At 36.8% G+C, this 18,643-nt stretch overlaps 1 protein-coding gene across 1 annotated transcript in view; it reads right to left on the bottom strand.

The window, feature by feature from the left end:
* Nucleotides 1–18,643, bottom strand: part of LOC115423215 (putative helicase mov-10-B.1) — a 39,722-nt gene that overhangs the window by 3,435 nt on the left and 17,644 nt on the right. The window contains exons 8-21 of the mRNA XM_030139987.1: nucleotides 18,249–18,429; nucleotides 15,945–16,087; nucleotides 15,674–15,850; nucleotides 13,314–13,426; nucleotides 11,310–11,506; nucleotides 10,030–10,127; nucleotides 9,808–9,905; nucleotides 9,603–9,701; nucleotides 9,383–9,485; nucleotides 7,244–7,361; nucleotides 6,907–7,098; nucleotides 2,418–2,489; nucleotides 2,210–2,335; nucleotides 1,350–1,438 (exon numbers count right to left, since the gene is read on the bottom strand). Of these exons, the coding sequence (XP_029995847.1) occupies nucleotides 1,350–1,438; nucleotides 2,210–2,335; nucleotides 2,418–2,489; nucleotides 6,907–7,098; nucleotides 7,244–7,361; nucleotides 9,383–9,485; nucleotides 9,603–9,701; nucleotides 9,808–9,905; nucleotides 10,030–10,127; nucleotides 11,310–11,506; nucleotides 13,314–13,426; nucleotides 15,674–15,850; nucleotides 15,945–16,087; nucleotides 18,249–18,429 (1,806 nt within the window). The remainder of the gene's footprint in view (nucleotides 1–1,349; nucleotides 1,439–2,209; nucleotides 2,336–2,417; nucleotides 2,490–6,906; nucleotides 7,099–7,243; nucleotides 7,362–9,382; nucleotides 9,486–9,602; nucleotides 9,702–9,807; nucleotides 9,906–10,029; nucleotides 10,128–11,309; nucleotides 11,507–13,313; nucleotides 13,427–15,673; nucleotides 15,851–15,944; nucleotides 16,088–18,248; nucleotides 18,430–18,643) is intronic.

Genomic DNA, 18,643 nt, shown 5'->3' with positions numbered 1-18,643 from the left:
AATTATTGTGCATAATGTTTTGTAACACAATAAATAATTACTACTCAACTCCTGTGTCTGCTCTGTTATAAAATACACACATCACATTGCTTTTTCATTTATTGATCATTTTTGTTGAACAGCTGTTTGATTATCAATTCTTATTTTCAGTATTAAGACAATCAACCATTTTGTTCTGAAAACCCTTCTTTTACAGCCCTTTAATTGTAATAACAGAATGGGAACCTGTTATTTAAGTATTATTATGACTAAATATGCACAACTAAACAGATTTTGGTCTGCTCCCTGGCTGCAGAATTTGGTAACAATGTGGCAAACGGATGTTTACGTCGAACCGCATGTTTTCAATGGCGCGTTGTTCACCAAAATTCATGGAGTGTCTGTACACCAATATACTTCCATCAATAATATGGCGTATATGCCTTATAGATATAGTTATAACTTGTTCACAAATGTTTATTTCCTCCTGTACCAGGAAGAGTTAGTTACAGATCTAACACAGATGTGACCATGTGGTAAGCCAGATTTCCATTCCAATCTTGTAGAGTCCATACACCAAGTAGTGTCCGTACACCATATTCAAAATATGTGGGTCTAATTTTATTGTTTCTGTCAATATATGGAATTTTTCAGCACGCATGCTTTGGACACAACATCTATGCAATAAACAATGCATGATTATCCTGAGTGCTGAAACATTTGTGTATCTTTGTAGGCGTTAAATATGGAGGCTATTAGGCTGGAGTGTCCGTACACTGAATAATTTCTGATTTGACAGGGGTACAAGCCTGTGAAATTTTTAGTAGACACCATAATAAAAAAAATATTTTGGACTTTAAAAGAGAAATATCAGACAAATAAAATGGCCTGTCTGATTTTTTGATAGAGCATTATTACATCTGTGCACCCTTCCTGTTACCCTTGATTGTGATCAGGCCGAGGAACAGTGGAGGCAGTGTTGAGATTTGAACAGAATAATTCCCATAAATAGCGGCTTTCAAAGTGCGACTGTGTGAGACAGTGAAAAACTACCGACATTTATGACAACTACCCTTCTCAATATTAGTAAAACCTCCTGTGTCTTTGCAATGTTTGTTATTATTGACTTTCCTCTTCTCAAAAATCTACACTTCTTCGTGGTATTCGACCAGTATGGTAATTAAAAGCGGTGCCCTCTGGTGGACAGATTGAGAAATGCTCATTCCAACGTACAGTACACACGGAAGTATGAAAGCAGTGACGCGTGACAATGTTAGAAACAGACGTACCTATCTATGTACGTAAGGCGAGCATAAATGAGCCTTAAAACCAAACCTAACACTGTAATTCAAGATGGCTGCAGCACATACCAGTTCCATGTAGGGTCTGTTCTCAGCACTCTGGGGTTTCCCACCACGATCAGCAGGGCTTTGGCTCGAGTCACAGCCACATTGAACCTCTGGCAAAAGGAAACTGTGTTCAAATATAGTTTCGCATTCACATGAGGATGCTGCGTGTATCTCAATAAGATTCTCTTAATTCAAAAGAAATTTTTAAGAATGATCAGTTTTTCTAAGAGACTCGACTCATCTGTCGAGTCTTTTCAAAAAATTCAATCTTCTCTCAGTTCTTGATGTGAACGTTTACCAGACCTGTGTCTTCATGTACAAATATGTTCACTTAACTCATATTCTTCCTAAAGTTTTTCAAAATTTCTTTATGTCGTCTTCTGTTATTCACAACTTTCCGACATGATTTTCAAGCAAATTTTATCTTCCATACTGCTGAACTTCAGTCTGTCAGTATTCTCTGAAATATCGTGGACCAAATCTGTGGCATAATCTAAGACCTGAACTTCAATCAACACCTACTTTATCATTGTTTAAAAAGCATCTGAAAAGGACTTTAATTCATGAAAAAATGTAAGGCTGTACATCACTTGATTTGTATTTGATGATTTGTAATGTGGAGTACATTTTTATTGTTTTTACTTCAGTTTATTATTTCAGTTATATTGTATTTTTTATTCTTTTTTTGTGTATTGTTCATTTCGGGGGAGGTATTTATATAAGCCTTCTTTTTTGGCTTCTAACCTCTCCTGCACAATTTTGTTACTTGTTTGAATGTTGTTGGGTTTTTTTCCATTGCTGTTTTTATTTTGTGCAAACAAACAAACAAACAAACAAACAAACAAACAAACAAATAAATAAATAAGAGATGTAGAGTAAACCTTCTCATTCTTCACAAAGCCCAGGTTGAACTGTTGGTCTATCTGGGCGTAGTTAGGGCTGCTTCGAACTGCAGACACCATGATCACCCTCCTCTCCTGACCCTGGAACTCCTCCACTGAACCCACCTGGAACCAACACAAACACACACCTGAGAAACTCTGATCTACTGCCTGTGTCAACCAGTTCAAATGTAATGTATTCACCCACCTTCAGATGGTGCATAGTTTTACTTTTGAGGTCTTTTCCAACTTTCTCCAGGGCTTTACGGATTTTCTGGACCTAAGAAGTACAGACAAAAAAGAAGTTCTGCTTTTTAAAAGATGCAGTGATGTTCACTTCAGAGATACGACTACATTGACACGCTGACCTCTGACTGATACACAAGCTCTGATGAAGACCAGAGGTCGCAACGCGTTGGCTGGATTTTAAAAGATTGCCATGAAGTAATAAAGGCATTTTATTTTTACACAAATCCTACAGTGAGCCTTGGAATATTTTTTGAAATCTAGCATGCTTTATGCAGATTTTTTTGACTCTAAATAGCCAGACACACCACAAGTTTCCAAAGAGCACCTGTGGATAATCACCAAGAAGAAGACCCAGCAGCACTTCCACTCTGTTGGATTAGTGATACACAAGCTCAGTTTTGAAGTTATTAGACTTTTATTCTAATATCAGTACCATCACGCCATCAAGTGCACCATCAAAACTAAAATCCAAAGTCTGAACAGCTCGGATTAAATAAGAAGAGAGGAAAATTAGAAAAATTCCAAAAGTTCCCAAATGATTTTTTTTTCTCTTTCTAACCTTTCTAAAGTGATGTATAGCCATATATTAAAATATTATCCTCTGTATTGTGCATTTTTTAGTGTAAATCATGTATTTTTCCTTATATTTAATTCAGTGATTACGCTGGTCTACAATTTTTTAGAAATGATTTGCTTCAGACATTAAATGTGCTTAATGTTACGTATTTTAATAAGATTAATTGGAAAATAAATGACAAAAGTGCCGTTTGCTGATGTTTTCAAGGTATATGATTAAGTGTTATTACACATATTTATTGGTTTATGTACATTTATATAATAGTTTTAGAAATCTTCCATTAAATACAACCTGTAAAGTGAATGTATTCTGATGTGCAGACCAAGGTTATTATCGTTAACGAAAACGAACGAAATGACGAAAACTAAAACTGAAAAAACATTTTCGTTAACTGAAATTAATAAAAACTCTAATTAAAAGAAAAAAACGATAACTAACTGAAACTGTATCGTGAGCTTACAAAACTAGCTAAAACGTATAAAAATTATGGATACAATTCCCTTCGTTTTCGTCTTTGTCAATGTCGGATTGATATGAAATTAATTTATTTCGCTCCAGCAGTTTGAGCTGGTGACACCATACGACACTTCACAGTCTGTCATGTGTGGTCACTGGTGGTTTCCAGTCGTCTTCTGGTCCCCACTCTACCTGGAACATACAGACTAAAGCTGGGACACAGCAGCACAGTCCTGTCTGGGGTTTACTGTAGTGATACATGGGTCGGGTTTTTTTTTTTTTTTTTTTTTTTTGGCGTACCGTGTGTGTGCGCGTGAGTGACAGACAGAGCAGAGCTAAATGACAGTCAGTGTTGAACTAGCATCCAGGTAAAAAACTGGAGAGTTTATCACCATGAAAAGACCTTCCAAGCCCTGAACTGCACAGTTTAGAAGAGGAGAAAAGAGGAGGAGGAAAACTAATCCAATTACAGAGGTATGGAACCTGTTAGAATGTTAAAAAACGTTTGATGTTACCAGCTACAGCTAGCTGAACTGAACTGAAGCAAAGTTAGCTAATAATGGAACTGCAGATGATTAAGAGATGAGAGATCTGCTAAGGTGTGGTTTACTGATGAGGAACTGGGTTATATATGTTTATAAGTGGTTTATATATGTTCCTATCTGCTTTAACTGCTGGTTAGCTGGTTTATATATGTTTCTATCTGCTTTAACTGCTGGTTAGCTGGTTTATAATAGGTTCCTATCTGCTTTAACTGCTGGTTAGCTGGTTATATATGTTTCTATCTGGTTTAACTGCTGGCTGCTTTGTGCATCTCCTCTCATGCTTTGCACATCTTCGCATTGTTTCACGTCAGTGACGTTGTGTATGGATTACACCCCCCCTCAACCTGCTATAGGGAATTTATACATTGTACGTGCATTGTGTCTCTGCTCAGTCCATGAGCCGCCCTAACCCGACCCCCAAATAAAGTGTCCAGGGTAACCCATATCCATGCCTCACTAATTTCTTTGAATAGGATGATGAGGAAGATAAAATATATGAAATAACTAAAACTAATACTAAAACTAAACTAAACTAAAACTAAGCATTCAGAAAAAAACGATAACTAATAAAAACTAACAAACCTGCTCTAAAAACTAATTAAAACTAACTGAATAAGAGAAAAAAAAGTCAAAACTAATTAAAACTAAACTATAATTAAAAATCCAAAACTATTATAACCTTGGTGCAGACAGTGTTTTGAAGTAGATCTTGTAGCTCTGAGACAAATATTCCTTTTGAGTCAAACCGATTCTCTTGTTAATTCTTGAGTTTCATATTTTGACCCAAGGCTGTATCTTGGAAAGTTCAGCCAACCAGCATTTTTGACTTGATTTTTCTTTATCAGTGACTCTGATGTGGTAAAATTTCATTACTTTTATTCTGGAAGCATTTTCCTTGTAGACCAGTGTTATGAAAACTCAGTAAGTCCAAAGGTTATTATTTTACAACAGAAAAAAACTCAAGAAAAAGTGACTTTTTCTTTTGATCCAACTCCATGGGTTTTACTGGTGAATCAATGTTGTAGAAGATGACGGTGTTTCCATGGTAACTACGGAGCCTCTGAACATCCAAATGAGTCATATCTGATGATCATGAAAAGATGACAAACTGCATTTTACATCAATTATTTACATGGATTGATATGATTAGTGGATCAACAGGGATTAAACATTAGAGATGAGTAGATGCTTTTGGTTGCTGGTGGCTGTTTGGGTCTTTAAGGGTTAAATAATAGAAACAGAAAAAAAAGACCTGTTATGGAAATGTGAAGCCACTTTCTAAGCTTTTCTACACCATGTGGACACAGAGTAAATGCGTATAATCACATCGTCTACGTTGTGTCTGACAGACTTTGATAAACAAATGGTAATTACAGCTGCCACATATTTAAGATCTCTACCTGTCTGAAAACATCTGCGATTAGACTTTCTATGGTGTGACAACACAGCCAAGTAGAGGCATACAGGTCTGGAGTCCTCTCAAACCACATGAATTATAATAAACAGAAAGGGAATTACAGATTTTTTGCCCCAGGATGTTAATTTCCCAGCATTGCAGCTTTAACGCTGACCTGATGCATTAGTTAAACTAGTCTGTGGAAGCTAAAGCTATCCACGAAAAAGAACACACAAGGTAAAGGCAGGGATATTAAAGGCTTTTGCCAGTCAAAACTTATCTGCAACTCAGTGAAGTTGAGGGCAATTAGAGCGTTAAGAACGTCTAACCTGTTTTACTGCAAAGACCTGTCGGTGTTGTGGATCAAAATAAAGACATCAACGATTCCTGGGACTGTTATGTAATATATCTGTATTTCTAGGTAAGGACTAGACTAGACTAGACTAGACTAGACTAGACTAGAATCCACACTAAATCAAGGTTCTCACTCATTCCCTGAAATTATTTTCCAGGACTTTTGAGCCGCTACAGAGACAAGTTGTCACATCATACACTAATCCATTCCCCCTCATTCTTTGGAAGTGTTCTTTTCTACAGCTGTAACTTACATTTACTCAGATTGCTTCTATGTTTATTACTCAGACATTTGATGTGCAGTTTATGGCTATAATTTAACTATGAAAAATAATTATGACAAATATATCATAGAATAATGCAAACACACCCACAGATTACAGCGTAGCACTTCATTAGCCTGACAAACTGGAGTTATAATGTTCAACTGGACAATTCCCAACTCAACTTTCTCTTCTCTCTTACTTTCTCTCCTGCACCTCCTCTAAAAATATTTGCATATTTTCAATAAATCAGTAAAAAACAATTTCCTTTGTTTCCTCTCAGTTTAGGCACAACTCAGTTTACTGTACACACCTGGCACCTGCATTTATCTAACATAATAAAACACAAAATCACTGCCAAAATAGCCAAGCAAAACATAAATTGTCATAAATATAATAAATATCAAAATAAAATTGTATCCTGCGGTGCAAAAAAGGTCAATATAGAAGAAGAAAGCATAACTTTTAACCCGTTGGCATTTGCTCACGAGGCAGGGGGAGGATAAATAATTTTCCAGGATAACTTAACCGTTTCCAGGACATTTGACCTTTTTTCTCATTTTCCATAACTGGAAATTTGGTCGATCATTTTTCAGGTTTTCCAGGATGGGTGGGAACCCTGTAAATCCAACCAAATCATATTGTACCAAGTGTATAATCCCTGTATAATTGTGTTCTCTTTGCGTCCACACACAGATCCAGTCTCCTTCTAAGTGGAACCGTTCACCACTAACACACACACACACACACACACACACACACACACACACACACACCATCAGATCCTTTTCCATTGTAACTTGTATTTTTGCCACAATAAAACGCTGGGCTTCACCGTTCTGGATCGTCATTCTAACCTGCTTCCTGTAGGGGGCGATGATGCCTATGTCTTTGGGTGCAATCATAGCCAGACCCTTCTTGCCCTGTCCCTGCAGTAGTTTCCTCACATAGTCCATCAGCACCTCCACCTCTGATCTGTTGAAGAATGACGGACTGCTCTTCTCACGCTCATCAACACCGGTCACCCCGTGGAAGATCACTGGGAAATTCTACACAAACAGATAAAACTATGGTATTAACGAAATTTTATGTTCTTCAATTAAAAAAAAAACAAAAAAACAGTATATCAAAAATGAAATGACTGTTAAGTTATTAAAAAACCCAAGACATTTATAGAACATTTAAAGAATGAACCTGCTTCGGGAGGTATTCCCATCTGCAGTAAGAGCTGCGTAATACTTCATCCGCACAAGCCTGGAGCTCATTATCATAGAAGAGTTCATTGGGAACCTTCAGGATAGCAGGATGGGACCTGAAAAGGACAAACGGGAATGATATTTACAAGAAAATGTAATAATTATGGAAATATATTCTGGAATTACTTGTTGGAATGACACATATACACAAACTTGGGGAGTACCTACTGTAGTTACATTTAACGCAGGACACTTCTGTTAGATTTCACCTTTATACAGAAAGACTGGTATTGGAGTTTGGCTGTGTTTCTGATACACTCACTTATACCTGAGGATAGATGATGTCTTTCATCTGCCAATCAGAAACAGCCTGAGCCTGCCATGACTAGAACTAGAACTATAACCAGGTTACTATAATAAGGTAAGTGGTCATGTAGTTACAATAGATACCTGTCAGTGCTAGAAATTCACATTCATTTACTTCTGGAATCTTAAAAGTTCTCTAATGTTATTGTAGTTTAAATTAATCTCTAACAGGAGTCAGTGTTGAGTACTGATTACAGGTGTATGCTACCTGGTTTAAATGCATGTTTTAGTATTTTATATGTTACTTTACATTATGAAGCAGTGTTGTAGTCAAGATCGGCTAGACCGAGACTGGAGGGTATCGAGACCAAGACGAGACCAAGACCAAATGACTTGAGTCCATGAAGACTGAGACCACAAAAAAATTGGTCACAAGACCAGGACCGGCCTTTAGAACTACATCACTGGTGGACTGTGGAGGGCTGGCATTGTCTGTTGAAAAAATGTATGTGCAGCATGCAGCATGTTTTTAAAATAGATGCATCTGACTGGTTGCATTTGAAGAGGGTGTGTAATAAATCATTTTTCAGTTAGTTACTTTATTTATTTGTCCCATTCATGAAAGTGGACAATTTATGCATAAATGCACAGTACATCTTCAAATCAACATCTCCATGACTGGAAAGGAGCAGCAAGAAGAAAACATTTCTTATATTTGTCTGCCCCCTAATTGAACATTTAAAAGAAAAAGAAAAAATGGTCAGCCTTCACCTACAACTGATTTTCAACAGCCTACACCAACAACACTTTGATTATAAGAGCAGCAAAACAAACAAAAAAACTAGAAAAGCACTCAGAGAGCGCAGACCTCCGCCATGGCAGATCAGTGGTGTGTGTGACACCCCCACCCCACCCCCGCCACCACCAAAATTTAATCATTTGTTCCTTGTGCCAGTATCAACATTTCCTGAAATTTTCATCCAACTCCATCCATAACTTTTTGAGTTATCTCGCACACTAACAGACAGACAGACGCCAGTAAAAACATAACCTCCTTGGCAGAGGTAATAACACAAATTTACAAGCTTAAAACAATTGATCATTGTGATCCAAGTTTCAAGTGCATATTGACAATTGTTTCTGCATTTGTAATTTTTTTTTTTTAATTGATAAATGTCTGTACAGCTTTTTAAATCCTGTGGAAGGGAATTCCATATTTTTACACCAACAACTGAAATACACATTTGTTTCAATGTAGTCCAAGTAACTTGGTACTTAAAAACAAATCTTCTGAAGTAAACACAAATAGCTTTTGCAGGTTTTCTGGTAAAACTCTGTTTTTGGCTTTGAACATAATTTGTAATGTCTGGAGTTCTATTAATTCTGTAAGTTTCAATAAACCTGGCAATGTATTGCTCATATACATATTACCTCACACTTCTGCACAATAACTCAAGTATGGCAGTATAAGTGAACAGTACAACATTCTCATTGTTTTACAATCTAAAACATACTTCACTTTGTTCAAAATAAAAATGTTCTTTGACAATTTTTTTGTCCATAATGATACTATAATGATACTATACTGTGATGCAGTTTTTGTACAAATCCCATCGAGACCGCAATGTCCGAGACCAAAGAGAGTCAAGACCAAGACAAGACCGAGACCACAAAAAATTGGTCTCCAGACCAAGACTGGCCTGAAGAACTACATCACTACTATGATGTAATTAAAATAGTTGCATTACTTTAGTTGTTTTTAGTAATCTGTGACCTATCACATTTCTTCAGTGACTTCCCCAGTCCTGCATAAACATTTCTATTACCACACCTGTAGTTGCGGATCAGCTTGGTGACAAATCGACTGTCGAACACCCCCTCGTTCTTTTGGTACAATGGGATCGTTTTCATCATTCGCTCCAACAGGGACACGCCTGCAAACAGAAGCTTTTAAGTCTTACAACTCCTTAAGCAGCAGCACATAAAATTAAATTCTGTGTGTAAATTCAGAACTTCTCGATAAAAGGTACTGTTTATGTGTGTCTGCTTACCCAGGCCATATTTCTGCGCAAATGGGGATCTGATTATGGGTCCGAGCTGTTTGGGGTCTCCAGCCAGAACTACTTGACCAGATTCTGGATTGAGCAGCCCTGTTCACCATAAACAAAAAAAAAAAAAAAAAAAAAAACAGAAATAAAGACAAGATCAATCAAGTGTGTTAGAATGACAGAAAACACACGCTGCTCATTTCTTCACCTGCCAAAGGCACAATGCATTCGGTCTCCACAGCGTGTCCAGCCTCATCCACAAACACATGAGTGAAATGACCGATGGGAATGTTTCCTGAAACCAGCCTGGAGAAGAGAGAGTACAGAGAAGCAAACTTACCACCATAACGCATCATGACTGTTCTCATTTCAGATGGTGTATGATGTATTTGATGTTCAGTGAATGCATCATGTCAGGCTCATTCAGTACCTTCCAGCGGTCAACAGAGTGGTCACCATGATCCTGTACTCCATCAGCTTCTCTTTAGCAGGATAAACATAGGAGTTCCCAACCAGGTTAGAGCACTCCTGTGAAAACACACACACACACACACACACAATGACCATATACAGAAAGTGTCAAATATGTGAAACACCTGGAAACTCAGCAGCGTTGAATTAGTGGGTGCTTCTATGAAACTGGTCCCTAAAAACAGGACAGAGGGGCTAAAAATTCTAACAATATCTAAACTAATGTTATGAAGTAAGTTTGGAGGTGCTTTGACTCTTATAAAAAAAAAAAAAAAAAAATCAATATTTACTGAGATAAAAGAGAAAATATTTTTTCAGATAAATACATTTTCTATTATTTTTTATACAAAAATCCGCGTGTAACATGGTTAAAAAAAAAAAAAAAAAGGGACACAAAAATTACACGCTACTGTTTTTTCAAATATCGTCGGCTTCCTGATAAAACCTGCTAAGGGACATTTTTGGTTGGGAATAAAAACCTGCTATCCCCTATTATAGCTTCAAATTTCAGTCTCCTGTGAAAGTTGTTTACACTCCAACATAAGTACCAACATTAAAGGAACAGATATTTTTTTGTCATATTTCACAGTTTCCTGTTACATAAACAGTTTTTTGTTTCTCCTGTAAAATTTGCCAAAAGTCATATAGCAGGTTTTTTATAAGGAAGCCGACGATATCCTTTTATTCCCTCATAGGTACATTTTGGGAATCGAGGAAAATATGCAAGGCAGAGTGTTTCACGTCTCACAATTTGAAATGGGCAGGTTCCGCGTGTAACGCCAGTGGACACGATGGGTTACATGTGAAACCTGGAATGTAGGACTGGGATTCATGAAAAACCAGCATGTCTAGATTAGAAAAACCACTAGGATCAACAAATTTAACAGTATCTTTATTTATAGTGCTATATAAGACCATTTCAAGCCATGTGTACCAGATCAAATGCACTGACACCTAGGTAGCTTTTCATGTCCATATTTTGGTCCTATTTTTGGCCCCAATATTTTATAAAACTACATTAATTTTGGGTTGGCTCAGAGCAAGAGTATGATTTTTTTTGCATTTATCTGAGGTCATCATTAAGTACATCCTGGGGGGAAATATGTCTACATTTCTCTTTTATTATTGGGTCTAAAAAGCTGGCAAAGTACCAGGTACCAAAAGGAACCCAGTTTATAGAAGCACCCTAATAGAGAATTAAGTGGATGAAAAGTAAGGAGTGACTTTCATCACATCAACCTTGAGTTCTTCGGGAACAACTTGCGGATCCCGGCTGCTGGCGTACATTCGGAACACTTTACGCTTGTCTACGTGCTCCAGAATTTTCTTGCAGAGTAGATCAGCAGCACTGTTTGAAGGCGCACAGGCCAGGATGTGGCAGGTGGGGTCAGTGTACTCTATCTGCTTAATGGCTTCCACCATTGTCACAGTTTTACCTGAAAACAGACAAAAACCCCCAAAAAAACCCACCAGTATAAAGTCAGATGATGCATACTGAGGTTTTCCTAACTCTAAATGAGGAGTGGTACCATCACAAGCATGTGAACCATACCTGCAACTGACTTGAGCTTTATACAAGAGTTCTAATGATTACAGAAAGAAAATGATGCTTCTCACAATAACAGAGGATCAAGTTTTATACAGAAGCACTTCTTCATGTCTGAATGCAGTTTACACCGACAGCATTTGTTGAAGTTCTTGAGGAAAAAACACAACAGTGTGGAAAACCCTTTGTCAAACTACAGGAAAGGGTAAAGTCCTCCTTTTTACACCAGTGAAGTAATATTTCAGTTGGTACAAACAATATTTTGCATCACAATTTATGGTGCAATTTTGAAACTGTACATTTTTGAGGTTTTTATTTTTTTTTCTTAGTTTGTGATAGTGAGAGACAGACAGGAAACATAACGGGCAACAAAGGATGTGGGTTGGTGTGGTCAGGCCTCAGTGGTATGCACCCTACCACGTGACCCACCAGGACATCCCCAGAGGTGGCACTACATTACACTACGTTCAGACAGCAGGTCTTAATGCACAATTCGGATTTTTTGATGAAATCCAATGTTTTTGTGTGCTCGTTCATATGACACATTAAATGCGACTTCTATCATGTTTGAGAATAAACTGAATGCGACCCTAAAGTGACCTGCATGTGCAAAAGAGGTCCTGACGTAATACGTGACCACGTAGGCATGCACTGTGTTTACAGAAGTAAATGTGGAGGCATCTCATCTCGGTGTGTGCGTTATGGCTGTTGTTGTTATTTTTCCCGCCGCTCCTCCTCCTGGGACACAGAATTGGGACATTTGTTGCATTTCAGTGACGTAAAGGTCAGATAAATGTGACCTGGCCGTTCAGACTGAAGTCACATTGCAAAATATCAGATCAAGGTTATTATCCTTAACGAAAACTAACGAAATTATGAAAACTAGAATTGTAAAACATTTTCATTAACTGAAATAAATAAAAACTATAATTAAAAGAAAAAAACAATAACTAACTGAAACTGCATTGTGTGCTTACAAAACTAACTAAAACGTATAAAAATTATGGATCAAATTCCCTTAGTTTCCGTCTTTGTCAGTGTCAGATTGATATGAAATTGATTTATTTCCCTCAAGCAATTTTAGCTGCTGGCACCATATGATATACAACGGTCCATCACTTCTCATCACTTGCGGTTTAGAGTCAGCTTCTCGATCCCACTCTACCTGGAAACATGGAGACTAAAGTTGGGAGAAAGCAGCAGAGTCCTGTCTGGGATTTATATAAATTTGACGGTGAAGAAGAGAAAAGATATGAAAAAAAGCTAAAACTAAACTAAAACTAAGCATTTAGAAAATAACGAAAACTAATAAAAACTAACAAATCTGCTCTAAAAACTAATTAAAACTAACTGAATTAGAGGAAAAAAAGTCAAAACTAAATAAAACTAAACTATAAGGAAAAACCCAAAACTATTAGAACCTTGTATCAGATATGTATCAGATTTAGGACCACATATGAAAGTGGCCTGGGTCGGATTTCAAAAAAAACATTGAATTTGTGCTGTTCAGGCTGTCTTTACCACATCGGATATGGGTCACATATGGGCAAAAAAAAAAAAAAAAATTGGATTTGTAGTCTGAACCTAGCCTTAGATAGAAGAGCCCACCTTTTTAATCGTACATGTGTTTTATGGCTTTGCGAGCTGATGAGACAACACCCTTTCGACAAGTAAAACGCTGCCTAGTGTTACAGTACCTGTGCCAGGTGGACCAAACACCAGGTAAGGAGCAGGCTTGGATGAACCAGCTACAATGTGCTGCACAGCTGCATACTGCTCTGGGTTTCTCTCCAGCTGATAGTCAAACAGCCTGACAACAGGAAGAGTGGTGTGACATCAGCCGACATCATCATCATACATCATTATTCAGCTTTATGTAAACTGAAACATGTACAACCTCTAGATTAGATTTAGTCGTACTCAGTAGGCGCTGAGGGGGGATGAGGGGGATCAAAATGCATCCCCCATGTTAAACCGAGACACAGGAGGAAATCCTGACTAAACCCTACCCTCTGTTTAGTGTTAATACACAGTTTTAAGTTTTCAGGTAGCTGCCACTGGCCTCCAGTGGTTCAATAGTTAAGAGTATACAATATGATCAGAAACATACTATAGCATACACAGCATGTTTGGGCCTGGCCAAGCCACAGTGAACACCAGGGTCAATTTCTTTTTTCTCTAACAAAATACTTTTGATTACTCAGCATGTAAGACCAATATCTCTAGTTTCTATAACTGTGTTTATTTAATTTGTACCTGAATTACAACTGGATATATAAGAAAATATATGAGAATACAGTGTAAATTAAGAACAGTTAAGGTTGTAAATGAATGTATACAGCATAAATTCAGAATGTAAATAAATATGTTCAAAATATAAGCCTGTGTCTAATCTTATATTTCATAATAATTAAATACTATAATGATTTTTAAAGGTATCTATTATTAAAAAAAAAAAAACAGCAGAAAGATGTGTATTAAATATAGTAATGAAACATATGAACATATGATGCCAAAGACTGATAATTTTATTAGTATCTTAATAAAATCTTTGATTATTATTATTATTGTGGTGCATCACACTGACCAAACACCTCACTCCATTTCTTTTTTGGATTCTCACTCCATTACTATGAATTATTGTCTTTTAAAATTAAAATAAAAATGATAGCAGTTTCATTTTTGGATATAATGTACTCTCATATATTAAGAAAATTGTGGTATGCTAAATATTTGCACTTTTTGGCCTTTTTTTTTTCCAAACTTTGAATAACCACTGCATATTTTTCCCAACTCTGTTACTTTGTCAGTGATGATAAATTCATGTTTGTATTAAATATTTATTATTTCTTAATGTAATTTTAAAGTACTTTCTTAGACCTACAATCTGAGCTATTACGGTTGCTGCTAAATTAATTTTTAAAAACAGGTATGGAAGGATTAGTATTGCTGCCCAGTGCTTTGTCACTCCGTTACTCATTTGACCAGGCCCATTTGTTCTTAGATTAGTACATTGTAAAAACTAGTCATAGTGTATTATGACATGAAATTTGGTCAGAGGTGATTCACCCATGAGAACCTGAGAAACATGGGAATAACAATACCTGAATAAATGTAATCTACTGTATATGGAAGACCACTGGATTAAATGGGATCGTAGAAGGAGGTAAATACATGGGGCCATTCCCACCTGTTGAACAATAATAAAGTGCCTGCTGGTTGTAGGTTCTACATTTGAAGATGCATATCCAATGTATTTTACACAAGGAATGCTTGTTGAGCCGCAATTATGTAATAACTTCCCATTATGTAATAAAAGTTCAAAATATAATAAGAACGTCACGTCATCTTGTAATAAAGCCGCATTATGTAATAAACTGACACATTTTGTGATAAACTACCTCAATGCATTACGTAGTAAATTTTTGGAAGGCGCAGAGAGACGGGGAAGACCGTTCACATATGGACTGGAGCTTATCTCTGTGACGTAAATCGATAAAACACACAAGAAATGTTTGCTCTTCAATCTGAGGGTGTCAAGGAACACTTTTCCAAGATCATAAGATCCTGTATCAGACACAACTGACACAGCAATATAATAACAATGTGCTAAAATTAATCTATAAACTGTGTGGTTAAAGTTCTGATTACATTACCTGTAGCTCCTGTGACTAATTTCTTCTAAATTGCTCTGAAATTATATTAATTTGGATCGTTATTACATAATGAACCACGTTATTAAATTTTAAAAAAAAATAAAAATGTGTCAAGTGTTTTTTGTAATAAATTTCTCAAACTGTAATAACTTACTACATAATATGAAAAAATTTACTATATAATGCGTTGACGTAGTTTATTACATAATGCGGCTTTATTACAAGATGACGTGACATTCTTATTACATTTTGAACTTTTATTACATAACGGGAATTTATCATATTACATAGTGCGGCTCAACAATGCTGCAAAGAACCTGATACTGAGCCTGTTGATTCTGTCAAATATCAATGGTCAGAGTGTACAGATTTTTCAGACATAGGGGTAAAAATCAGCTGACCTCAGTTTGAGAAGTGAAGGTTTCTCATAGGAGGAGGGCGGTGCAGTAGGGAACAACACTGGTTTGAGTTCATATCTGGCTGCAAACTCTGCTGCACGGTGCTGAATGCGTAGGGTCAGCCGGTTGATCGTGAACTCAACGTTAAACTTCATGCCTTCGATGAAGAAATCCAGCAGTCTGAGAGAAAAGTTACAGAAAAATGTATAGATGTCTGGAACTAGGTTATTATAATGTTCTGATACTGAGTTTAAAAGTTTAGTGTTGAACTTACTGTGAGCTAAAGCCCAGTTTAACACTGTCCAGCTGAACACTGTGGACATAACCACGGTACTTGGTCCCCGTTTGTCCAACAGGATACACCAGCAGCTCGTCCCCTCGTAGTACAGATGGACGGTTCTCAGACACACCAGGTACCTGACACATAAACACAAACAAGTACAATGTTTAGTTAGTGTTACTGGTTAAACTGGTAAGAGGATGTCCTTTTCTTTTCCTTACATTACACTGTATTAAAGCCTGGATAGAATAGAATAGAATACAATAGAATAGAATAGAACAGAACAGAATAGAATAGAATATAGAATAGAACAGAATAGAATATAGAATAGAATATAGAACAGAATAGAATAGAACAGAATAGAATAGAACAGAATAGAACAGAATTGAATAGAATATAGAATAGAACAGAACAGAATAGAATATAGAATAGAACAGTATAGAATAGAATAGAATAGAACTTTGTTGTCACTGTCACAGGAACAATAAAAATCACTTTAACAGCTCTGTTCGGTTTAGCAGTAAAAACACTTAGGACCTGATTTACTAAAGGTTTGCATGTCTAAAAACATGTGTAAACTTGACTGTGCACACAAAAACACATTTAAGCCGATCTACGAACAGGACACACCAAGGGTTGCGTCTCTCAAATGGGCAAAATAGCTTGTGCAACCTATTTAGTGCGTTTGCCTTGATGTGTATGCAATCTGGGTGTTTCTGCCAAAACGTGACAAATTATTGGGAGGAGTACAATGTGACTTACCAAACCTGAAACTGATTGTGGTGGCTGATTTTCCATCTATATTTAGCATGTCTGAAAGGCAGGTTTTAACTGCCACAGCTTGCATAAAACTGGCTGCAGTTGTGGTGAGGCGGCGGCACAGGCCCAACCAAAGGCAATGCAAAAAACCAATCTTTACAGCTCGCATCAACGTTTTTGGACTGATGGAAGAAGAAATAATTGAGACGTATCACCTACCCAGCAATGCCATTTTAGAACTTCCAGATCAGGGGTGGGCAACCTTTACAACCTAAAGAGCCATTTTTGTTTTGAAAAAAAAAAAGAAAGAAATCTGACTGGTGCCATGAAAAAAATATTTAAACCCATCTCCATTTTACCATGAGGTGGCTGCTCTGCTGTAGCCTGTTTGTGATTAGTTTGCTATCTAATGTTGTATTTTTATTACAATATTGAAATGTCTGGTGCATTTATGAAATTATACAGCAACAAGAAATAAAACATTCAAGATCTGTACCATTTTTTTAATGATGGACACTATTTCTAAAACATAATTACATTATGTAATGGAGAAAAAACTCATCTTTCATGTATAGTGGCTTTCTTACAAACTACAAACAAATGCAAATTGAGCATCTTGTATTGAATTTGGCAAGAAAATAATCCATTTTGCTTTTTATGTTGCCAAAAAACTATTTTATTCCATGTAAAGCCTGCGCATTTTTGCAGATGGACAAAGTTAGAATAGATTTAGGCCTATAAGAATGTTAAAAAGTAATGACTCATTCATTTCAAAATGTTCCATATGTTTTTTGACCAGAGGAGCCATAGACAGACGCTAAAGAGCCATATGTGGCTCCAGAGCCACAGGTTGCAGACCCCTGTTCTAGATGAACTAGGGGATGATTTGGGGCCAGTCACAAGGAGGAGTCACGCAATACCTTCTATGATAAAACTCCTCGCAATGTTACATTTCCTCGCGTCTGGATCATTCTGGCGCACTGTTGCCATTGCTGCTGGCATATCCCAGAGCAGTTTTTCATTACGACAACAACTGCATGCAAAATCCTCCTTTAAATAGGTCGGTCTCCAAGACTTTGCACCTGCTGTCATTTGCACAGCGTTAGCAAATGTGAGTAAGCAAATTTGCGCCTGTTATTTGCGATCTTTGTAAATCAGGCCCTTAGTGCTAAAAAAGGCTGTGTAAGAATATCACACAAATACTGAAAAATGGAAGCATGTGCAAAGAAGTTACAGGATAAAATATTAAATACAATTATGCTAACTCTATACTACAGATGAGAAATATATACAACAAATGAGGATATATACAGGTAATATAGGATATACACAAGGTAAGATTAGGAAAAAAGGTGCACGTGTTGTGACTATTAAACTGAAGTAGATGTGAAGAGCACCAGGTTGCTGCATCCATACGTTTCGCCATCTTGCAACTAATGATTCTATGATGAAGTTTAAGCCGGTGTAACTCACTGTAATAACAGACAAGGGATCACTGATGAAGTGAATTAGTGATGTGAGGAAATCATAAATCTTTACCTCTAGAATGAGAAGTTTCTTGTTGACGGGGTCTCTGACCATCGTGGCGTCTTCTCTCTCACTGTTGGGGATGTTGTATCTCCTGATGTCCACCTCCATCTGAAGTTCCTCCAGATACAGCAGCAACTTGAACTTTTCAGCGTAGTTCTTCCAGCACAGGGGGGTTTCTAACAAATACTCTCTGGAAAAAAGCAACATATTTACTGTAGAACAGAAACTTAAAGCTGGTTAAACCTTCATGTATGCACCATCTGCATTTTTGGATTTCATGAATCTTGACAATTCACACAGACATTTTATTAAAACAAAAACAAAACAAAACAAAAAAAAAAGTAGGGCTTGGTCTGCAGAAGGATTGTGTGGTCCAAAGGAGACAAAACTATTGCATTTATTGC

The sequence above is a fragment of the Sphaeramia orbicularis genome, chromosome 7 (genome assembly GCF_902148855.1).
Source record: "Sphaeramia orbicularis chromosome 7, fSphaOr1.1, whole genome shotgun sequence".
Lineage (NCBI taxonomy): Eukaryota > Metazoa > Chordata > Actinopteri > Kurtiformes > Apogonidae > Sphaeramia > Sphaeramia orbicularis.
The sequence above is the reverse complement of the archived record's forward strand: the minus strand, read 5'-3'. Positions and strand labels throughout refer to the sequence as shown.